Genomic DNA, 24,109 nt, shown 5'->3' on the forward strand with positions numbered 1-24,109 from the left:
CCATCTTCCAGGACACCTTCACACACACACACACTCACGGCCCCCTGTTCGTGGCCCAGCCCCTCTCGGGGTCTGGAAACCGCACTACTTAGAGGTCCACACTTGCCTCGTCCTAAAAGGACGTCTCGTACGTTATATCCTGGGATCCCAACCCCAACTGAGTGGATCCCACTTTTATACTCACGCTGTCCTGCGTCTTCGCCCGGGCTTCGTGCACAAAGATTACGGGGTTACCGGTATCCCTTTTGCTTAATACCGAATTTAGGTTCGTCGGTAAGGGCCCGAGAAGGAAAAGCCTGCACCAGGGCCTCTGAAAAGGCAGCGGGGCGCCTCCCTGATTAGGTATTCCTGCCCGTTTGCCCTTATCCAAGTCACGGCACCAAATTTGTTATGGACAAATTCAATTGGGGAGGCTAATTATGGATAAATCAATTAACAAGAATTTATTAAGCAAGCGGTATTAAGCAAAAAAAACAGCGCTGGGCGGCCGGGGAGTCTCCACTCTGCCACGGCGCACCTTCCCCCTTTGACCTTTTTGTTTTTATAGTCCCCCCTTTTTTTCGGTTGACGTATTTTCTCTCGATGTACTCTGCGCCAGTGCAATTGGTTGCTAGGGGGTCCTTTTTCTCTCTGCCCTTGGTGGTCATAGGGATGAAGGCTCCTTATCTTCTTTGCCAGTTGTCCTTGGCCTAAAAGTTAGCTTGTATATAGTTAGTTACACAGTCTTCTGTGCTAGCTGCATTTGCACAATTCTTAAGCAGAATACTTGTTGTTTATCAAGCCCCCCCCCCCGCTTTTTTTCTCCTCTTTCTCTTCTCACAGTCTGAAATTCTCTATTCAGTTTAAATTCTTATTTTCTTTCAATGTTCGTTTTGATGAACAAAGACCTTTTTATTACAGTAACCCTAACCCTTATGTAAAATCACTGTTAAATTACTGGGCCTGGGAAGGTCATAACCAAACGTTTTACAAATTTCTCATCAAAGTGACATCAGCTCTGCTGACCTGGCACATTTGTGACACCATTAGCTGCTTCTGCTTTGCCCCCTGGCAAGAAGCAATCAAGTTGCATTTCAAGGATTTGTCCCTGGAATTTGCAAACAGCTTGAAAAACCCAACCAAATAATCCACAAAGGATTGCGTCGAGGTTTCCTTAACAGCTCTGTCTGCAAGCAGACTAGTTGGGTGATCCAAGCCCTGTCCAACCTGGCCTTGAGCCCTTCCAGGGATGTGGCAGCCACAGCTTCCCTGGTCAACCTGTGCCAGGGCCTCACCACAGCAGCTGGAGCTGGTTTTTGGGGGAAGAGTAAAAGTTTTGGGCAGCATTAACTCAGGGAAAGGCAAAGTGAGAAGGAACAGGCTGGCTTTTCCTGAGCGGGCATCAGGCTCTCAAATGGTGGCCCACGGACATGGTGTTTGCCGGGATTCCATGTTTCCCTTGGACAATGGCCCACAGACATGGTGAGTCCCACAATCCAATGGTCCCGGAGGATGGTGGCCCACTGATAAAGTTTCCCAGGATACAGTGTCATCTGTACATAGGATGGTGGTCTATAGTCATGGTGTTTCCCAGCATTTGGTGGCTCCTTGGGGATTTGGTGGCCCCTGGGAAGAGTGGCTTGTGGACACTGTGTTTCCCAGGATTTGGTGTCCCCTGAGGATTGCAGCCCAGGTGTGTGGTGTTTCCTAGGATTTGGTCTCCTCTGTGGATGGTGGCCCACGGGCACAGCGTTTCCTAGGACTTAGTGTCCCCTTGTGAGGGCAGCCCCTGGGGTTCAGTGTTCCCAGAATTAGGCTGTCACCTAGGGACAGCAGTCCACGGGCACAGTGTTTCCCAGGATTTGGTGTCCCCAGGCATGGCTCCCCGGGCGCGGTTGCCACTCAAGGGGTGTCCGGGGCGTGGCCTGTGCCGGTGCCCCGGATCCCCGCCGGTGGCGCGGTGCTGCCGCTCCGGTGGGCGCTGCCGGTGGCTGGGGATGTAGACCGGCAGGAAGAGGAAGAAGCCGGTGCCCAAAAGGTAGGTGCGTGGGACCGGGCAGGACGAGTGAAGGCTGGGCAGCGAGAGCCCAGCTGGTTCTGGGGAAGTGCCTGGAGCCGCTCTGGTGCGAGCGCTGCGGGTGCAAAAGGGAGCAGCATGCTTGGGTTACTCGGTTTTAATCAAGGTTAATTGGAGCTAACGCTGTGTCGGCTCTGGCACGCTGGTGGGAGAACAGAAATCCCAAAGATGCTTGTCCTGCATCCCAGTGAGGAAGCTCGCCGGAGAGTTTGAGCCGCTCAGCAGTGATTTGCAGGCTGGGCTATGTTTTGGTGCCTGCCTAAATCAAACATACAGCAATTAGTAATTACCAAAACATCTCGGTTCCTTAATTATTAATTACCACGCTGCTCAGTAGCTGTTGCATAACATCCCCCTCGGTGTCCCTGGTGTTTCCTGCCTCCTTCATGCCTTCCCCAGCTCCCAAGTCCCACCAGCCTGTTTAAGCTCAGCTTTTCCAGGTGTATAGGAGCTAAAGGTGGGTATCTGTTTCTGGGAAGCTGTGGGGGAGGACATGGATGAGCTGAGTCCAAGCCCAGGATGAAGGAGGGAGCATCAATACTTTAAACCTGTGGTGAGGTGACCCTGAGCCTCTCTTGGGGATTTAAGTGGGAGTCTTGTTGCGTAAACATGAAGGATAGCTGTTTTGCCACAAAGCTGTCTTCTGTTCATCTCGGAGTGGTGATTCCAGCCCTCTGGCATACCAGCCTGAGGGTTTGGGCTGGATTTGTGTGGCTCCGGGTGCAGGAGAAGGTGTCTCTTTGGAGCAGAAAGGCCCTCATTCCATGGTTCTGCAAGGTCAGCCTTAGGAATGGGAAGAGATTGTTTTTCTCTGTGGTGGGTTGGATCTTGGAGCGGGATCCTGCTGGGAGCGGCCAGGCGGAGCAGGGCTGGTGGCAGTGGGATGTACAGCCAGCCAGAGGGGACAGTGAGGATGGGCTGAGTGGCTTCTCCAGCCCCTTTGCAGTCTGCTTGGGGCTTTTCACTTACTAAAAAAATCTAATCATAAGAATTAGGAGACAATAGATCAGCTCAGGCAAGTTCCACTGTCGGGAATAATCTCCCTTGGTACTTGCCAGCTTGCAGAAGGGACACGCTTCCTACTGGGTACCCGTTGAAAGAGCAGCTGAGGAAAAACAAACCCCAGCAGCAGCACAGCTTTGGGGCTGGGAGCTGAGATTTCCCTCGGCACAGGAGCCACTAGCTTCACCATGAACCCCCTGGCACAGTGTGCTTCATAACCACTGGGCCAAAGGGAAGGGAAATTAAGCAGGTTTGGAATGTCTAGAGCAAGCTTCACTGTTTCCATGAGGCATTTTCCTCACTGGCATTCCCCCTCTCAAGGCTGGCCGTGGAGCACCCTGCGTGCTGTGGCTGGGCCATGCAGGACCAGAGGTGTTGGGGTGTCCTCCTTGGGCCTTGGGGTGACTTGCTGCTGGCTGTGTCACCCTGTGTGTCTCAGCCAGAGGATTTTCAATATTTGGCCAGGCTATCCCAGTGGTTCTGTTCTATACCTCAGTGTTTTACCCACTGCTGTGCTCATCTCCAGTCTCATTTTCTCTTCTTTCTGTCTGTTTGGAGCTGGATTTGGTTAGTGAGTGGCCAGAAGACTTTAAAGGATATTTGAGGAATCTCAAAAAATTTTTCTTCACCCTTTTTTTTTTTTTAATCAAAGGAAAACTATTTTAATTTTTCTCCTTCCTGGTGCATGACTGTGATTTCAAAAGTGTTTAAGCTTTGTAAAAGCCCTGGTGCCAGTGTCTTTTAGCCAGCTTGCGTGGACTAGTTTGGAGCTGGGTTGTGCCAGCCTCCCTGCGAGAGGGGATATCCCTCCTAATGCCGCTCTTACAACCCAGCAGGCTTGAGCTTTCCTGGGGAAATGCTGTAATTTTCCATTCAGCCTTAAAAGACCCCTCAATCTCTCTCTGAGCTGCAAATTCAACAGGCACTTCAGTGCATTTCATTTAATGCTCATTTCCTCTCGTGTCACATATGTGAGCAAACCTGCCAGATGAGATTGGAGAGTGGTGGTAGAGGAGAGAACTTAAATTGCTGCCAAACACTGGCAGACCCTGTTATCCAAAGCTCCTTCCTGAAGTGAGGATGCCTGCAGAGAGGGAGTTTGTGGTTAGACAAATTACATCAAACCAAACGAGGTGCATGGTAGGAGGATGCAGCTGAGTGAGACACAGATCTGGGGGGGACTGAAGATGTGGGGGGGACTGTCTTTGAGCTATGAAATTCAGATTGGCATTAAAAAATGAAGGACACAGGGTGACATCCAGGACTTGTTAAAGTTATTAACTGAGCTCTTACTGCTGTACTGGAGTTTTGGCTGGGGTGAGTGAAATAACTGCAGCTCACAGAGAAGGGACCTTGTGTAGGCTTCAAGCTGCTCTCCTGGACATTGTTCCTTTTGTAGGCTGAGGGTTGCCCCTGGTGCCTAAGTTTGGCATCAAATGCTGCTTTAATTTGTAAATGCCCATCTGAAAGGGACAGAAATCAGAATATTGGAAGAAACCAAAACTTTTTACATATTTTTTTTTTTTTAAGAGAGGCTCTTTTCACAGTGCAGTGCCCTAAATCACCCTATATGATATCCCTTTGTTTAAGTCATAGAATCCCAGAATGGTTTGGGTTGGGAGGGATCTTAAAGCTCATCTTATTTTGCCCCATGGTTGCCCCATCCCTGGAAGTGTTCCAGGCCAGGTTGTACAGGCTTGGAGCAACCTGGGATAGTGGAAGGGGGTGGAACAAGATGGGCTTTAAGGTCTCTTCCAACCCAACCACTCTGTGATTTCTAAGAGGATCAGGGTGTGTGTGGAAAAATCTAAACCATTTCACTGTTGTGGCTGCACCAAAGCCAGTGCTGGGTTTGAAAAGAGCCTGTTGGACAATCCCAGTTTGATTAACCTCTCCTCTGCCTCTTCCAGCCCCAAACCACCCCCCGCCTCCCGCTCCAAGGGCATGAAGTCCAATCCCTCCAAGCAGCACCAGGAGTGGCTGAACCAGGAGCTGAACAAGCTGATGGGGCTGCTGCCCTTCCCCGAGGATGTGCGCTCCAGGCTGGATAAACTCTCCATGATCCGGCTGGCCGTGGGCTACCTGAAGGTGAAGAGCTACCTGATGGGTGAGTGTCTGTGCTGGGAGCGGGGAAAAGCCACTGGAATCGATCCCCAATGCACAGCTTGTGTTCCACCCCAAGCTTTGAGATGGGAGGTTATGTTTCCTGCAGGAAGCATGATGGTGAGTTATGGGAGCAGGCCCTTGAATGTTGATACTGGAAGGAAAATGTCACCATGTGTAAGAGCCCGTCTGAAGCCCCTCATTTTCCATTCTGCCTTCCGATTGCCACAAGAAAAGAATCCCTTCCCCCACTGCAGTTCTGGCTTAGAACAGGACACAGCACAGGTGGAACCACTGAACCATCATGCTAGCTGTTCCGAACAAGGCCTGGCAAGAACTTGGCAAGGACTTGGCAAAGACCTGACATGGAGCCAGCACAGGACAGCCTGATGCGCGGCCTGCTTCTAATCTCCGTTCTTAAGCCAAATGAACTTTTGGGGTGACTCCCGTGGTCCTTCATTGAAGACCCCTCATCTGCCTCGTTACCACTGTGACAAAGAAAGAATGAGAACCCTCCTCCCAAGGACTGAGGCTGAGACCCCTACTACAGGGAGGAGGGGAAATTGGTGGTCTGACCACTAATGACATGACCTGTTTCCCTTCAGTAATTTTAATGGACTTATTCTTCATTGGATTCGTCTTGCTTTGGTGGTTTCTGTGGACTCACCTGTTCCCGCGTGGCGATTACAATGGACTTTCATTGTTACACTTGTTCCCCCCTCTTTCCTCTGTGGACTATAACTGGACCCCCGAGTCGACCAGAACTTCGAAGACTTCCCCGACACGACAGACGGATCCCCATCGTCCGGACCGCTGAGGATCTCGCCTGTGTTGGTAGCTATTCCCATACCCCTCTTCTCTCTCTCTCTCTCTCTCTCTCTATCCTTTTATCTCCTTTCCGATCCCCACTATCGCATTTACTGTTTTGGCCCCTAATAAAGGTGCATTTGTTGTGATTAACTGATAGTCCCTTGTTGTTTGCCTTTTTGCACTTTTGGGATCGGTGAAAAGAACCATCACGACACCCCGCAATAAGCGGATCGTGACACCATGGGTGGTGGGAGACACTTGGGAGCCTGCCCAGCAGCTGAGACCTCCTGCAAAGTTCCTCCATCTCATTAGCAGGCATCCTGTATGTCCAGAACTCCTCCTGTGTTGCACTCCCAGCACCCTGTGGAGAAGAGAGAGGTGGGTAAAACAGTGTGTCTTGTTGAACTGCAACAATGCCCTCATCTAACTGGAATGGCAATTTAAAATTAAATTCACTAAGTAATTGAATGTTCATAATATAATACATATTACATGTTCCTTTTTATTATATTTCATATTCTGTATTTCCTTATTTATTCCATATTTGGTATTCTTATATTTCCATGTTCCTTCTCCCTCCCTCCCTATTCTTCTTTAACCCTTTATTATTATTACAGTTACAGTATGTTTAATAAATTTTAACATTATATACAGCGCAGAGCCTGACTGGGGGCAGTCACCACATTTCCAGAAATCACCAGAATGTGCAGATAGGGACGCGTTCCCTCTCTGGCGACTTGGGCCTGATGGAATGGGTGATGGACACTGGGGAAGGCAGAGCATGTGGGGCAGGAAGGCAGCAGCAGCTTCTTCTATTTAGAGGCTCTTATTGCGTCTTCTTCCCGCCACAGATTGGATAAACTTGGCTCCCTTGGTTTTTCGCTCATGCCCACTCCTCTGGGCTCTCCCAGCGCCCTCTCCAGCTGGATGCTGGGCTCCAGGAGGAGACTCCTGTGCCAGACTCTCCAGATGGGACCTGTGCCTGCAAGCAGGAGCTGGTTCCCAGTGGATGTGCTCAGCGTGTGCTTCCCAGTGAGAGAGCTGCTCTGGAAAAGCATTTGGCATTGCAGGGGTTCTGGCGTCCCGTTCTGCCAGGCCAGTTATTCCCATCTGGCCACTTGCCTGTGATTTCCAGCTCCTTCCCCTTGCTCTGCCCTGAAGTTCATCTTGTTTGACTTCAGATCATCCCAGATACATCAGGGCTGGCCTGGGTCTCAGGCATGCCTGATGAAGACCCATGCCAACTGCAGGTCACAGCAGCCTGCTGCTGGCGTGTCCTGTCGGGCATTTTGGGGGGACATGCTGGCACCCCTTGTGCTCTGCTTTCTGCCTCGGGTTTGCTGTCCTGTGCTTTGTGCAGGCTCTTCTCCCAGAGCAGGAGAGCATGGCATCATCTGAAGAGCATCCCTATCCTCTCCCCATCCCCAGCCCAAGCCGGGCCTTATCTCCAGGCAGGAGAGAGATGGATGTTTTGATAGAGTGGTAATTGCCTTATCTCCAGGCAATTGAGAGACCAATTGCACAGTGGGCTCAGGGTGATGCCCTGAGGCTGCTTTTTCCCTTGTGCTGCATTTCTCCAGCCCTAGAGTGGAGCTTCCCGGTGTTGTCTGCATCTTGGCTGGCTGCTAACACCAGGATAAATCTGAGAAGGGGCTTCCTGCCTTCTCCACCTTCTCTGGTATTTCGGAGGTGTGGGTGTTGTGTGCCTCTGGCTTGGGAACAGACCTGTTTAATGGGGTGTAGGAAGCCAGGCATCAGAGCCTGGGGCAGGGTTTAGGGTGGGACAGGGCAGAGGACAACCACAGTGGGTTTGGGTGCTCGTATCAGTGCCTGCTTCCACAGCGGATACGAGGAAAGGGATTTGTCATCTGCGTGGGATCCTGGTTTCTGTTGCAGGATAGTGCCTCACCGCATCATCCTTTGAATCTGCTTTGCTTTTAAATATTATTCTCTGTCTGTGCTTTAACAAGAAACCAGACTAATTAATAGTTTCCTGGAAATGTTAAGCTTCGAGCCTAGAGAGGGAAGCTCTGGGAGCTCCCTCCATGCCTCCACAGGCTGATTCAGGGTGTGCACATCTGTAACTCCTCTGTGCCCCAGGGCAAATGCTGCAGGTGTTGCACAGCTCTCTGCTGCCTGGGATCTCAGCCTTCCCTGCACAAAATCAGGGGGCTCAGGGCTTGGTCTCCTCAAGCTTTGCCCATCAGGCCCAGCCTGGGAGCAGTGCTGGGTAGCGGTGACAGCTCTGGTGCTATCACTGCCTGCCTCCAAGGCACTTTAAAGGTTTTGTCACTTGTGTAATCAATGACTGAACCTCACTGCCAGATTTGTGCTGAGCTCTGTCTGCAAACCAATTTGCAGTGGTTGCTATTTGGACCTGTGTCTGACAGCCTCCCAGAGAAATCTGGAGTGACTTTGCTGATCCTGTCTCTTTGAGAGCAAGCGCTCAAGGAGGAAAGCTGGTGTCTATGTTGCCAACCACCACGATGCTCTGGCCTCTCTGTGGTGTGACAGGAGCCCCACTTGCTGCAAAGAGGGAGATCTCATGAAAACTTGGATGGATTTTAGTGGCTTGGTAAAGCTCCAGCTAGCTGGAGAGCTGTGCTGGGATTCGTTTCCTATAGTTCTGTAACAATGGAGGCAGATGTTGGGATTGCAGATGTGGCTCTGCCAAGGGTGAGCAAGAAAATGGGGCTTAAAATGCTCTCTGAGGTGGAGAGGGTGTGATTAGGAAATGTGCTGACATGCCTTCTTCCTAGGACACCAGGCAGAGAGGTCTGCAGTGGCAGTGCGTTACTTTTCTCGGCCCCGGTCAGCTCTCAAGCGCCCGGCTTGGGCATCTCGGCTTCTCGTCGGGGCCAGGGCTTGCCACGATTCCCGGGCGCTTCTGCTGCCGCGCTCTGGGGTGGGCCACGCTTTGCCATTGGTGCGAGGGAGGAAACGAAGAGGCAGGGAAAACGTCCAAATCTGTCCGCGTGGCAGCTGGAAGCTTTATTGGCCGCGAGAGCCACGACGGAGAAGCTGCAGCCCGTTCCCAACCTCGCGTGGACGAATATGCCCCCGGGATCGGAGGCGAGCGGGATGATATAGGGGTGGGACAGGGAGGACGGGGAGTCCTCCCGCCCAATGAATACAGACGCCATGGCGGTGACATGTACTACAGCGACCAATGGGAACACGGCAGGGGCGGACACGGGGCTTTGGGGCGACTGGGACCGCGGGAATGGGGTGACGGGCACGGAATCCTCAGGAGTTGGCAGGGAGTGGTTACAAGAGTGACAGGAGGAAACTCCAATGGCAGGCAGCCTGGAGCTAGGCACCGTGGGGAGGGGGGGGAACCGTGGGGAGATGCACGAGGGTACACAGGACCGGCAAACTAACAAAAATCAGAACCCCTAATCTGAACCCAAACCCAGGATGCAACAGTCTGCAAGAGAGAGGATCACAGAGTCCCAGACTGGTTTGAGTTGGAAGGAAGTTCATCCCATTCCACCCCCTGGCATGGGTAGGGACACCTTCCACTATCCCAGGGTGCTCCAAGCCCTGTCCAACCTGGCCTGAAACTCTTCCAGGGATGGAGTACCCACAGCTGCTCTGGTAATCTGTGCCAGGGCCTCACCACCCTCACAGGGAAGAATTATTTCCCAACATCCAACCTAAGCCAATCTCTTTCAGAACCCATGGAAAACCCTGTCATGGTGCGAGACCACACTCTGGAGTCTGGCAAAGCTTGAGATATCTAACAGCTCCTAGCAAACAGTGAACAGTGGGCTACCTCGCCATACAGCTGACCTGGCTGGAGCAGGGGCTGGGCTTAGGAGGTCTCACCAGGTCCTTTCCCACCTCTGGTGCTGGTCTCGCCAGTTCCCTCCCCAGTGCTCCACTGCAGGGCAGCTGGCAGCAGGTCTCCCTGGGTAATCTCCCTGCAATCAGCACTAAATTAGCTTTGTTATTCATCTCTTTTGTTGCTACCAGAGCTGACTGTTGGGCCAGAGCTGCAGGGGTCTGGGCCTGAAGTAACTGAGGCAGTGAACGGAGTCAAGTTGAAGTCTGTCCCTGGGCAAGATCCTGCAGGATTGTGTGGGATGAAGGTTTGCAGCAGCAGGTTGGAGAGGCCAATGTGTCTGCTGGATCGGTCCGTGTCTCACAAACGGGACGGGACCCTGACTGGTTGCAGACTTGGGGATGCCAGTGCTCCCCAGGGCATTTCTGTGCTCCTTGGAAAATGCTGAGTGACTTTTCCAAACAGTTTATAATTTGTGGGTTTGGCATTTGTCTGTTTCACTTGGATGGCATGAGCCTGCTCTGCCTGGCACTGTGCTTTGTTAAACAGCTGAGGCAAAGGTTAGTGCTAATTTGACAGGGTTTGGGATTGGGTCCAAGACAAAAATGGTTGTGTCTGGCTTGGTGTTACTTGAAGAGTTGGGAGCTCCTGGTTTTTGGATGCCAGGCACCTCTAGAGCCTGTTCAAAGAGAAGTGTTTGCCGTGCGTGAAGCTTGTCAACTCCCCCCAGCGTAACCCAGTCTGAGAGAGTAGATCTGGCTCTGGGGTTGTTACCAATAACCTTTTATTTTCAGTGCCAAATCTATGCCAGAGGCAAGGGATGTGTTTTAGCCTCCAACGCTGCCTTGCCATGCTTTTCTTTGGGAATGTGATGGACAAAAAAGGGAAGAGATTAGATGACTTTGCTCCTTCTCCCTTCTTTCTCCTGCTGGATTTTTTTCCTCCATTGCAGGGCTTAGGAACCTCCTTGCAGAGGCAAGAAAGCCAATCCAGGGGGTGCTCTTGGGGATGTATGGGGCACATCCTGATTCATTGATGCTGGAAGCTCTGCTGATCCTGTCTGGCATCTTCCCTGGCTGAGTGAAAGCCTTGCAGTCTTTGGGGATCACACCAGCGGCAGGAACCCTGCAGTGCTCTGGCTGGTTCGGGACAGAGCTGGATTTTCCCCTGCTGTCTTAAAAATTGCACACAGCCTCTGTCCCAGCACTTTAAAAATGTAAGTGATCACCACACTGCTCCAGCAGATGCCAGGGACTTACCTGGTAATGCAGATGGCTTTTGCCATGGTCTTTTTCATAGAATTACAGAATCATTAAGCTTGGAAAAGACCTCTGCAATCACCAAGTCCAACCATTAACCCAGCACTGTAAAGCCCACCACTAACCCATGTCCCTAAGCACCACATCCACATGTTAATTCCCATTAATTGTCCAAGATGCACTGCAGGAGATTGGAAAAACTGGGCACAAACAGCAAACGTGAATTGTCCTATTAGCCAGTTACTTTTGTTTTGTGGGTATATTATCGATTGGATACATGTTGGACCTGTTTCCTTTAATCCCATTAATTCGTGGTCTCAGCTGCTTTGTGTGGGAGTCTGAGCTGCTCCATTAGAAGGAGTGTGTTAAATGGGATGAATTAGCCAGCTTTTAATACATCTCATCACCTGCTTTGTCCTGCCTGGCAGCCAGCAGGGCTCTCCTCCTGCTGCCAGCCACTGTTTCCAGTCCATCATAGCCATTGGCCCCTTGGAGACCTGACTTCAGCAGGCTGAAGGATCCGTAGCGCCGGGGGGGATTCCAGAGGGTGGCATCTCCCCATCTTGTTTCAAGCAAGGGGATGTTTCAGGAGTGACCCCTCCTTCCCATGAGGTTTCCTGTGTTGTAAATGAGCTGGGATATGGTTAAAATGTTGTGTTTTCCCTTCCAAGTCAAAAAATGACTGGGAATAGCCTCTGTACCCTTGGTGGTTGCATGGGCTTGGAGTCCTCTACCTGGAAGTGCTTGGGTTTCTCTTGGGATTGCTCCCAGTCCCGATGCCTCTTGGCAGTTTGAGTGAGGATGAGTTCAGAGTGTTGGGGAAGATGAAATAGCAAGGCCCTATAAATATGATGGCCTGGCAAAAGAGTCAGAAGATACAGATATTGAGATGAAAACAAGGTTTGAAATACCAAACCTTAATTACTGAGCATCTGGAAAACAATAATGCAGCCAAGCTGAAAGCAATCCCCCCTTTCTGACAGATCCTAAGGTCAGATGGAATGTCCTGTCTCACCCCACAATGTATGGTTCATCCCATACCTGTAACCCTCCCCTGAAGTATCAGGTGTCTGTAACCCCATTGGCCCAAGTCCTGTCCCAGCCCACCTTGAAGCCCGCTGATAAGGTGTGGCCAAGGGACCGGACGCTCTCTCTTGGACCTTCCTCCTGGGACGCTCACCTGGGACTCTCTCTCTCTCTCTCTCTCTCCCCGCTCTCCCTGGGCCTGCCACGAGTTGCGGCTAGCAACTCTAAGCAGGGCCCTTCATCCTTTACAATAAACCATATGTTCTAAAGACCAGGCTTCAGAGATCCCTCATCACCACACATCCAAACCGTCCTGGAGCCCAGCAGTCCCTGCAGATTGGCGCTCAACGCGGAAGACCGACCCCCACAGACCGGCAACCCCACGTGTCTGAAGACCTCTTCAGCTTTTCTACCTGTGGGAGACTTCTCCATGGACGGTGACTAAATAACCAGTTGTAGCCTCCTAATCGGTGTCGTGAGCACGGCGTATCGTTGCTGGGCAGCGTGAAAGCCGGAGCTCTATAACTTTGCCGAGGCAATCCTCGAGCACGGGGATTCGTTACAAGGTAGCGAGTACCTGGAGCTCTCGGAGGAATTCGCCTGGCAATCCTCGAGCATAGGCGGCCGCTGCTGCGTGGCAGCTACCTAGAGCTCTCTGAGGAACCTCGCCGTGGCACCCTGCCACATGCACCAAGCACAGGCGAGCACTGCTCTGCACTGCCCGCACTGAAGCTCTGAGTGGAGTCTGGAGGCCCCGAGCACGGAAAGACGTTCCTGAGCAACGCCTGAAACCGGAGCTCTGAGGGGGACCTCAAGCAGAGTCCTGAGCACCGACTGGAGTGCCTGGCCAGCCCCCCACGTCGGAGTTCTGAGTGAGGACCCTGCCCCTGTGATATCGAGGTGAGCTACACTGGTGTAAAAATGGGACAATCCCACTCTGCCCCTGATCGGGATCTCTATAAGGAACTTAAGCATTCTTTACGCTGCAGTAACAGTACTTTACCTAAGCAAGAGCTAAAAAACCTTTTAGAATGGACTCTAGTTAACTTCCCGAATGCGGACCATTCAGCTGTCTTTACCAGAGACTTTTGGGACTCAGTTGGAAATAGACTCTTTAATAATATTTCACGCCGGGATTTGACTGGCATTGACCTTCTCCCGGTGTGCAGAGCCTTGGTTGAGCTGTTCGCTGCACAGCAGAAGCCTGCGGCAGCTGCTCAGCTGGACCACGCTGTCCCTGAGAATCCCCTCCACGCTGCCGTGAGTCCGCAGCAGGGCACGCCCCCCGCCTCCCCCCCGCGCCACGCGGCTGCGGCGTCCGCGGCCCCTCCCCCCGCCCTCGCGGTCACGGCACGCGTTGCCCCAGCCCCCCCACCGGACCCCGCGGCCCCTCCCACCGCTCCCTCCATCCCCGCATCCCCCACTCCGTTCACCCCTGCCGTTCCGGTTGCCGCGGTTCGCCCCCCCTGCTCCGGAACCATCATGTCGGCCCCTCCCCCGCCTCCGCCCCAGTGAGCCCGCCCAGCAATGTGATCGCGGTAACACCTCCCGCTGCTGGCACTGCACCGGCCCCGCCCCCCCTTCCCCCGTGACCCCAGCTGTACCCCCCCTCCCCACCGCGAGTCCCGCCGCTCCCCCAGCCATGTGCTGTGCGTCCGTAGCCGCCGCCATCGCCGGCCTCCTGCAGAGTCACGCGGCCACGCTTCTGCAAGCAGTGCAGGTTCCCTTCGCTGCTGCGGCGCTGGCGCTGCCTGACATCCCACATGCATCCACTGTTGCTTCGCCGCCGCTGCCTTTCGCCGATTCCAGATCTACCTTGCTGACCACGACAGCGTCTTTTGTGCAGCGGGACGGAGTGGTCCAGCCCACCAAGCCACCCCGTGCCTCCCGTGCTGTGGCTCCCCCACTGTTGTCACCACCCCCCTCCGACATCCCCAGTGCAATGGTCCCATGCCTCCCCGACCGCCCGGTCCCTGCCCCAGCCCAGCTTGCGAGCTACCAGCGGCTGAGCTCCGTGGCACAGATGCCGGCTAGCCCTCCGCGCCCTGTCCCTGCTCCGCGGCGATCCCTAGCCAGCCCTCCCGTTCCTGCCACCGCTGCAGCTACGCCGGGGACCACGGCCACCACCGGGATCGCGACAGCAGCCCAGCCCTCTGCCCCTGCACCCCCCAGTGCACCCCTGCCTGCGGCTAGCAACTCTAAGCAGGGCCCTTCATCCTTTACAATAAACCATATGTTCTAAAGACCGGGCTTCAGAGATCCCTCATCACCACACATCCAAACCGTCCTGGAGCCCAGCAGTCCCCGCACAGAGACCTGTTTGGAGGAGCAGAGCCACAGGAACAACATGGCCCCTGGCTGTGGATGGTGAGGACTGGGCTGGATATGACCACCAGCTGCTCCACACCACCAGTCCTTTGGTGGCAGACAACATCTCTTTGAGTTTCCTCCCCTCTCTCCATGCTCCAGACCTTCTCCCCAGGTCAGGTGTGTCCCATGGGAGACAGATTCTGGAGGATTTTTGAGCTCAGCTCTGCAAAAATGGACTGCTCTGTGTTTGAGAGAAGGGGAAGTGAGCACCTTTGGTGGGAGATTAAAAGCCCCTTGCTAAGATCAGTGGGAGAGGTGAAGAAATTTTGCTGGAAAGCACAAAATGGGTATTTCCTGCTGGATTCTGAAAGCCAAAGCAGCTCTCCCCAGCTTTCCCTGCAGATACTGCTGTTGAATGCTGTGGGAGAGAGCTGGAGACCAGATGCTCTCAGGATGTGCATGCTCTCAAAAGGTTCTGTGCCCTTTTGGAGCTTTATTTTGGAAGAACTTTCTTCTTTTTGAAATCCCCTGCCAGCCTGCCTCATTTCAATGCTTTTGAGAGGAGTCAACCCTTCAAAAGAAATAACATTTTAAATGAGAATCAGTGTTTCATTTTGAAACTATTACACTCCATGAAGTGCAAATTGAAGCCATGTGGTCTCGATGGGATTTTTTTCCTTGAGGATCACTCAGCAATCATGTGAGGAGGCTTTTTGCTTGGTGTCTCCAAACAAAGATTCTGTTGAATCTCGTCTTTCCCAACCTTTCCCAGAGGTCTCACATCCCCTGAGCAGGCTGGTCTGACAACACAGGATGGAAAAGAGCAGAAGCCATGGCTCATGGATAAGGTGGAGATGCTGCCTGAGCATCTCCAAGGAGTGCTGAAGGTTTGAGGGAGCAAGAAATATCCCAGCTCTGCCAGAAATGCAGATGGAGGCTGACTCTGCTCCAGAGCACCCTCTCCACTGCTATTTGTGTCACCTTGTGCAAGACCTGCAGCTAGTTACCCTAACCCTACTGTATCCATACCTTGGTTGATGAAAGCCTCCACAGGTGGGTACTTGTTGACACTCAGGCTCCGGGTGTAAATACATCCCAGGGATGCTTTGATTCCAAATTAGTTTTGAATTCAAGCATGCCAATCCATCACATTTGCTGCAAAGCAAAATGTCCCAGATCAGCAGCTGCACGTGAAACTGCTTTAGATTCCAAATTTGGTTTTGAACTTGGTGTTACCAGGGAAGAAACCCAACAAACCTTCAAAACATTTCAGTGGTGAAGTGAGAGCTTCTGCCATGGAGAAAATTAAACGTATGGTCAGACTTGGGATGGTTTGAGGTTCTTCCTCATATCCAGCTTTCAGAGGATCTTTTCCCTTTGGATCCAGCACCATCTGACAGCTGGGGCTGAAATGGGGCAGGCAGTGCTCTCTGCTGGGATGTGAATTACACGGGGGGTGTGAGCTCAGTCGGTCCTCAGGGAGCTGCACAAGCTGCTGGTGGTGGTGGCAGAGGTGGGGTGGCTCCTACACAGGAGCTGCTTTGAGCTTTTCTGTGATTTTCCTTTTTTTTGGTGTGAGCTGGCACAAAGACATGTCTTGAAAATCATCCTTTTGCTGGCAGCTGAGCTTGGATTGAGTTTTTTCAATGATAATTAGCAGATAAAGGATCATGCTGGAGATTTGCCTGGGAGCCCCTGTCCTCATTCCTGTTCCCTGAACAACTGGTTCTGTGGGAGTCCTGTGATGCTTGAGGTCCCACAAGCAGGGCAGCAGGAGGTTTCATGCTGGCTGCACCCAGGGGTGTTGCCTTGAAGGCATCCAGTGCTGAAGCATGAGGCAGCTCCTGAATCAGCCTAGGGAGGTCATGGCAGCAAGTCCTGGGAGCCAAGAGCTCTCAGGTGTCACTGGGAGTACCATGGCCGCCAGCTCTTGATCTGCTTCCAGGCAGCCAAAGGTGGAAGGGAGAAAACAAGTATGGGTGCTTTGATGGCATCTGAGGTGCTTTGGGAAGCTTTGTTTCTGTCATTCTCTAACCCTGAAGGGCAGCAGAGCAGACAGAGCACCCCAGTGGGGTGGCTTGGAGCCAACTCCAGCTCTGCCAGGCTCTAACCAGAAGCCTCCTGGCTGTGTTGGGTGGTGTTCTCCAGCCTGGGCAGCAGAGAAGCACTCAGCCCCCCTCTGTCCTTTGCATCTCTGCCTCACACCCTGGCAGGAGTGAGGTTTCCCAGAAATGAGATCAAGCAGGGGAAAGAATCTCTTGGAGGAAGCCTCAGGCAAGCTGGGCATGGCTCTGTAAGTGGGCTCTGTGCCAGTTCCCACTGATGGTCACACCTTCCTCCACACTGCGCTGGGTCCACGGCATCCAGTAGCTGCATGAGCAGCCCTGGGGTGGGAAGGAGAAGTGGGAGGCTCCTGCCTTGCCTCTTCCACACTGATTTCTTGCCTTCTCACTTGCAGCTACAGCTCCAAACGTTGGCAACTGCGTGAATCAGCCCAGACCCCCAGGAGGGGACAGATGGACGGAGCCGCAGGGTGACAGGGAGCTGTTTCCTGAGGGGGAGCTACTGCTGCAGGTATGGTGCTGTGGCTTGGTCATTTGGGGTCTCCCCAAGCTGCTTTGGAGCTTGTGGTCGCATCTGTGGAGCGGGAGGAGACCCTGCCTTGCCCAGAGCTGCTTCACTGTGATTCCTGCAGGCAATGAGTTCCTGGGGACAGAGACCAGTGGCACTGCCTGGCTGGGATGGGTCAAGATCCCCATTCCCACCATTCCCTCTCATCCCACAGCAATTTGCTGCCCCTTTGATTATATTACATCTCATGGACATAAGCTGCATCCCAACCAAGAGGTTCAGGGATGTCATATGGTGGTGTAAGGATTGATCCCTGAGTAGTTCCCAAGGTGCTGGCTTGGTTCATTATCTTTAGCAAAGGCCAAGAGGAGAATGTTGAGAGCTGTGGGACAAAACATCCCCCAGGAACTCCTTGCCTTACCTGGGGCATTGTGTGAGCTCCGGAGGGATGAGTTCACAGCCTGCCTAGGATGGGAAAAGCCCAGCTTCAGTTTGTAGGTTTTGGGGGAGAAAAGAAGAGCACTTGGATGTTGGGCAACAGTGGTGGACAAAACCAGTGGGAAATGAGAGCTATGCTTTGTAGAAAGGCCACGTGTGTCTCATGAAACAGCTGACAGTGAAGCTCGGAGCACGAGGGCCTGGTGAATCAGCCTCCCACAGTGCTGCTGCTTTGGGCTGCCATCTATAAATGTCAGCTGGAAGGGCCTGGCATGGAAGGTCACATGGAAAGGCTGACTGCTGAACAAGCATCTGGGCACATCAGCTGAGGAACATGCTTACTGGGGCTGCAGGACGAGTCTGTGCAAGACCTTCAATCATTCTGTGTTCTTGGCATCTCCCATGCCTGACCTTTCACAGAATCCCAGAATGGTTTGCGTGCGAAGGGACCTTAAAGGTCATCTTGTGATGAGCTGCCATGGGCACAGACACCTTGCACTATCCCAGGTTGCTCCAAGCCCCATCCAGCCTGGCCTTGGCCACTTCCAGGGATCCGGGGGAACCACAGCTTCTCTGGGCACCCTGTGCCAGGGCCTCACCACCTTCTCCAGCTCTCCTATAGGCTTTCTGGGCCTTCAGTCCTCTTCTTCCACCTCTCCAAACACCAGCAGATGAATGCTTGGCTCTCTTTAAGCCTGGCTTTGGTTGCTTCAGCCCTGTTCCTGCAGAGCCCTCCAGGCAGCAGGCAGTGTGAGCAGACCCCCAGCAGGAGCCTCCATGTGGGATTTTGGTGAGGCAGTGACTTCTGGGAGCTCAGTGTGACTGTTGGCAGTGAATCTTGGACTACACGAGGTCCCCCATGGTCCCAGCTGTGTGCCAGTGTGATGGTCACAGAGGAGCAGCTGGATACCAGGAGGGAGCCCGTGACTGCCCCAGCCCCAGCATCTCCTGAGCACTCCCCAGGGCTGTGGACTTGGACCATATGATGGCAATTTGTTGAGCCATCAACATCAGAGCATTGGCAGGCTGGGGTGACTGAAGGCATCTGGAAAGCTTATGAGGTGTTACTGCGACAGAAATCTCCCCCGCTGAGCTGCCTGGTGGCTTTTTTTCCTCCCCACAAAGATCATTTTAAGCATATATTGTGATTTGCAGCAATCTCTGACTTGGGATCCCTCAGGGGGCTCCCAAACAGCACACAAAGGGAAGGGACTGGTCCCTCAGCAAGCTGGATCTGTACGCTAGGATTCCATTTCGGGTGTTCTTTCCCTAATTTCTCTCCTTCCATTCACTAATAAATTAAACACATCACAGTGAAGAACAGGGGGCATGAGTTACTATCTAGTGCAGTGCTTTGCTTTAGAGGAAAATCAGCCTGAAATGGTCACCAGAATCATAGAATATGCAGAGCTGGAAGGGACCCACAAGGATTGTCATGTCCAAAGCACAGTCCTAGGAGAGTGTAGTTATTCCCAGCTGGAAAGGAGGACTCCAGATCCTCCATGAAACCTCTCCCTATCTGGTCCCTCCTGATGCAGGAGCTGCCCTGCAGTGAGAGGGGGTTCCATGGGAGGTTTGGAGAAAGTGGTCAGTCCAGCTTGGATCATTGCTTGTGCTGAGAAGAAGAAACTCCGCAGAACGGAATCTTGCATGGTTACCAAGTGCTGTCCTTCTTTGTGGGGCTCCTTGTTGAGGAAGAAGGTCCCTTCCTGTCCCTGGATGCTGAAGAAACAGCTGGGGGATTTCATCGTTCAGCAGCGGGATTGAAGCTGGGCAGAGTACGTTTGGACCGAACTTTTGCTTTCAGGCACTCAATGGATTTGCCATCGCCGTGACTGGAGACGGCTACATCTTCTACATCTCCCCTGCCGTGCGGGACTACTTGGGCTTCCACCATGTTTTCCTGGCTGGAAACAGATGGATGCAGTCCTGGTGTGGGAAGGAGGTGCAGATGGAGAGCAAAGCTTCCCAAAGGGCAGCAGCTCCTGTGGCAGGGGAAGGAGCTGGAGTTTGCCTGTTCTTTACACTCAATCCTGCACATTTAGTGCCCAGGAAGGGAAACCTTCTGCCATGTCCTCCTCCCGACACCTCTGCCAGGCTGTCCAGGAGCAGACACTATTCTGTTTTGTCATTCCAATCGGATCTCATCTACCAGAGTGTGTACAAGACGATCCATGCGGGCGACAGGGCCGTCTTCCGCTGCCAGCTGCACAGGACCCCACTGCATGCTGCTGATAGTGAGTGCCAGGGTGATCCCTGCAGGGGTTCACTTGAGCAGCTCTGATCCGTGAGCTCAGGGTGTGCAGCACAGTTTGGAAAGCTTCCTTTTGATTTTCCAGCTTTTCCCCCTGAGCAGCCGCTGCTTGCCAGATGCAGCGCCACGTCCAGCCCCCAGCACCTCCATGCTGAGAAGCAATCCTTGGTGGAGAGGAGCTTCACCTGCCGCTTCCGCTGCCTGCTGGATAACTCCTCGGGATTCTTGGTAATGCTGGGACACCCTTCTGCTCCTCCTGTGCCTGCAGGGTGTTCCCCCAGCACCACTTGTGTCCCATAGGGATGAGAGCACAGCCAATTCCCACCACCCTGTTTGCTTCACACCCACGTTTTCTAATCCCTGTAAGGCCTTGAATTTCCATGGGTGCCTGAAGTTCCTTCTTGGGCAGCAAAAGTCAGCAGCAGACAAGTTCCCAGTTGCTCTCTTTGCCATTGCCACACTCCTCCAGCCTCTCTCCATCCTGGAGCTCCAGACCAAAACACTGATCTTCCAGACAAAGCACAAGCTGGACTTCACTCCCATGGCCTGTGATTCCCGGTAAGGCATCTCTCACTTTCCCTGTGGCAAAATCCCTGGTGCTGGACAGAAAACTAGACCTGGTGGGGACAAGGAACACCTGACCCAGCTCCCATGGCCTGATGTTTTTGTCCCTCTACTGCAGGCCCCCAGTAACACGGGGAGCAGGTTAACAGGGCACCAGCACTTCTTGTCTGCTGTGGTTTGCGTGGTTTGTGGAACAGAGGATGCAGCTCAGCCCAGGGCGAGGTTGCACCATCCACAGTGGGGGTCTGGCCAGTGAGGTGCAACTGTGGGGGATGCATCCCTGGTGTCACTGCACTCCTGTGCTGTTTCCAGGGGGAAGGTTGTCCTGGGATACACGGAAGTGGAGCTGTGCAGGAGAGGGTCCGGATTCCAGTTTGTTCATGCGGCTGACATGATGCACTGCGCAGAGCACCACGTGAGAAGTGAGTGCTGGGGGACTGTTGTGGGGGTGTTTGTGGGGTCCCTCAAGGCTCTGGCTGTACTATTGCTCCTCGATGCTGTCCGTCCCGGGGCTGGAGTAGCTGTGACAAAGGCTTTTCCTCCTGGATGAGCTCAGGCAGCTGGCAGAGAGACAGCACGCTGCATCTCCTGCCCCTGTAGCACGGCCACGAGGTGATAGTCAACCTCGTGGCAACTTGCGTGTGTCATTGGTCTGCCTCCATGGAGGAGCTCTGTCAGTGGCAGTTCTTTTGTGTCCCTGCCCCAGTGATGAAGACAGGGGAGAGCGGGCTGACGGTATTCCGGCTGCTGACCAAGAGGAGCAGCTGGGTGTGGGTGCAGGCCAATGCACGGCTGGTGTACAAACGATGATGCCCGACTGCATCATCGCCCGCCAGCGAGCCCTGTCGTGAGTATTGCTGGCCCCCTTCAGCTGCTCTGGGCTTGGGGGGCTGCCCGAGGCACGCAGAGGCCATGAAGGTGGAGGAAAGGGTAGGTGAGGTTGGCACTTTGCAGCATTTGTCCTCCTGTAGTGTGAGTGAAACAGCTCTGAGGAGGTGGTTGTGGACATGCTCCTGCCTGGGAGCAGCAGCCCTTCCCTGAGCCATGCAGACCTCCCTGTGGACTCCCCAGAGCCCTCTTTAGCCAGCCCAATCCAGCCCCCTTTTCCTCTAGAAAAGCCAGGGCAGGGCTGTGAGTTCCCCTCTTGCTGTCAGAAGGGTGGTTTTGCCTGGCCTGGAGGAGCTGCTCATGCTGTTTCCATCCCTTTTTGCCTCCACACCGAAGGAATGAAGAAGGGGAGGAACATCTCCAGAAGAGAAACTTGCAGCTGCCTTTCAGCTTTGCCACAGGGGAAGCAGTCTTGTGTGGGAATCACCTTCCTGGGTTCTTTGACTCGTTCCAAGCCAAGGAGGAGTTGCAAATGCAAGCAAACTCCAAGTCAGAGCAGCGCTTGGTAGACCCCAACTCTCTCCTTGGGGCCATGATGAAGCAGGATGCATCCATATACAATTCCCACGCTGATAACGTGCCTCAGGTCTCCCTGCTAGCTCTCATCCCTGAGCCTGATGGGCTGACTCAGAAGGAGGATGTCAGCAGGGCCAAGGAGGACAGCAACTCCCTCCTGGAGGTCATCGAAACCCTCTTTGAGAAGAGTGAGGTGGATGGAAACGTCTGGCAGACCCTAAAGGTGGACAGCACAGAGCTGCAGCAGTGGGAGGAGGCTCTGCTCAGCCTGGGGGTAGAGGAGGAGCCACTAGCTCAGGGGCTTGGCCAGAGGCCGGGCACCAAGGTGACATCCTATATGGAGCAGATGCTCCCCAGGGAGGGTGTTGGAAAGAGCCTGGACTTCCCACACTGCCATGAGGAAAACAGTGCTATGGCTCACTTCCAGCGCTGCTGGGCAGCTGGTTCAGCATTCCCAGCACAGCCCCATGCAGCGGGCACATGGGGAGGCCAGGGGGCTGTGGGCTCCATGGGCTCCGTAGCCTCCGTTACCTCTGAGGGCAGCTTTGCCCAGCCAGAGCAGCAGGTCCCGTTTAACCCAGCTGGGCCGGTGGCAGGGACTGTGCTGGCTGTTCCCATCTCCAGCAGCAAATCCTCTGCAGACTTCAGCTGGCAAACCAAGTGTTTCAGGCAGAAGCTACCCCCTCTGGTCCTGTAGATAACACTCTTCCTACTGCTCAGAGCCAGCCTGGGTGCCAGCTGGTGGGCTCAAGCTGCTCACCCCCATTGCACTCAAACACATTGGTGACTCTGTGGCACAATAAACTCCTCCAGGCAAACCCAGTCAGTTGCCCATTGGAGGCTTTGCTGGCCATAGTTCCAAAACAGCTGGAAGCGGCAGGAGCATACGTAGAGTCCCAGACTCTGCCAGGTGGCAGTCCTGAGAATTCCCCGGGGGCTGGGCTGTGGTGGCCACCCCCCTCCCAGTCTTTTCCTTGCCCTACCCAGGGCTTGCATCAGTCCCTGTTCTCTGGGGATGGGAAGCTTGATGATGTGGAGGCTGCTCTCCCTGCACCCTTAGGAGCCTGGCAGCTGCCAGGGCATGGCGGCTTCCCCAAACAGCCCCTGGTAGCCCACGTAGACCCCAGCTTTTCCTGTGAGGGGGAGCAGGCAGTGCTCCGAGAGGACAAGGGGTTCTCACAGCTGTGGCTCCCACAGGCTGGGGCAGCTCCTCAGAGGAGCCATGGGGCAGGGCCAGTGCACCACAGCGGACTCCTGCTGAACTCCAGCATGGATCCCAGCACCCACGAGATGGACTGCATTGTGCTGTCCAAGTGCCACTATGGAAACAGCCTTTTTAGGCATGAGAGCAACTTCCTGAGGGATGCTGCTAAAGTATCCCTTCCCCAGCAGCCAGGCACTTTGCTTTGCCCTGCTGAGAACCACCCTGGAGCACCTTCCTCCTCACCGGGCTCGGTTTCAAGGTGCTCAGCAGCTCTCCCTGTGAAGGTGGGTGCAGGAGCACCCCTGTGCTCCGGGCAGGGTCCTGGCTGCCCATCAGTTCCCTTCTCAGCTGGGCAGCCCCTCGGTACCTGTGAGATCCAGCTCAAGGTGAGGTGCGAGGGCTGTAGGACCTGAGGGGTGTCCGGCTCCTGTGGAGGTCTGCCAGGGGTGCAGCCACACCATCCTTTGTGGGCAGCCTGGTTTGGGGCTCCATGTGAACCAGGAGCCCTGTCTTGGAAAGCCATCAGCAGCTGTGAGCTCTTGTCATACCCCCAGTTATGCCCCGTGCTCCCTGGTCTCTCAGGATTTTGTCTTCCAGTGCTGTCAGGCAGTCTAAGATGAAGTGGTTTGGACTACAGGGAGGTAACACTGAACTGCTGTTTCTCAACAAAACAGCGTGCTCTCCTCATCTCCTGTGTTGGACCACCCTTGTCATGTTGCTGTTTAGTGCCCTGCATCATCTCTGCCGGCCTGAGCCTCTTTTCCTCCTGTGCTCTCCATCTCCTCCAGAGATCATCCAAATCCTTTGGAAAAGATGTTACCAAGCACTTCAAGAAGCTCAGCAGCATTGAAGGGTCTCAGTGAGAGGTGGAGTTGGTGGGAGTGGAGGCATCCTGGGGATTTGGGCTCTCCAGCAGCCTCCCAGGGGAGTTTGGGAGAGGTGGGTACCAGGCATTGTGACTTTTCTGGGATGCAGGGTGGGGAAGGTCCAGCCAAGCTCCCCTTGGGTTTGTCACTGGCTTGTCCTTGTTGTCCTCTTCTCTGCTCCACAGTGCCATGAGACAGAGAAGAGTGGGGCTTCCCCCTGTGGTTTTGCCAAAGCAGTGAGAAGGAAAGGCAGGGAAGGATGCAGTGATCACTGTCTGCCTCTCCACTCCAGACCCACTTGGTGCCCTTCAAACCATTGTTCTGCAGCCCAGAACAACCACTTTGTTGAATTCTCTTCCTTTTCTAGATACGTAACCTAAGATTTGAATGAATTGTTTTTTTCCCATCATGAGAACAAAGTCTTGCAGATCCATCAGGGAAATCCACAAAAAAAAGCA

The 24,109-nt window shown here is 53.7% G+C and overlaps 1 protein-coding gene across 1 annotated transcript; it reads left to right on the forward strand.

Moving 5' to 3' along the window:
* The first annotated feature begins 1,976 nt into the window (after positions 1-1,976).
* LOC128810245 (uncharacterized) lies at positions 1,977-23,198 on the forward strand. Its single transcript, XM_053982941.1, is given in 12 exon segments — positions 1,977-2,017; positions 4,969-5,165; positions 16,809-16,924; positions 19,167-19,252; positions 19,493-19,596; positions 19,699-19,841; positions 19,981-20,171; positions 20,490-20,599; positions 20,884-20,982; positions 20,985-21,024; positions 21,402-22,219; positions 22,222-23,198. Coding segments are annotated over 12 exon segments (2,922 nt in total).
* Positions 23,199-24,109: the final 911 nt, after the last annotated feature.

The sequence above is a fragment of the Vidua macroura genome, chromosome 7 (genome assembly GCF_024509145.1).
Source record: "Vidua macroura isolate BioBank_ID:100142 chromosome 7, ASM2450914v1, whole genome shotgun sequence".
NCBI classification, from domain to species: domain Eukaryota; kingdom Metazoa; phylum Chordata; class Aves; order Passeriformes; family Viduidae; genus Vidua; species Vidua macroura.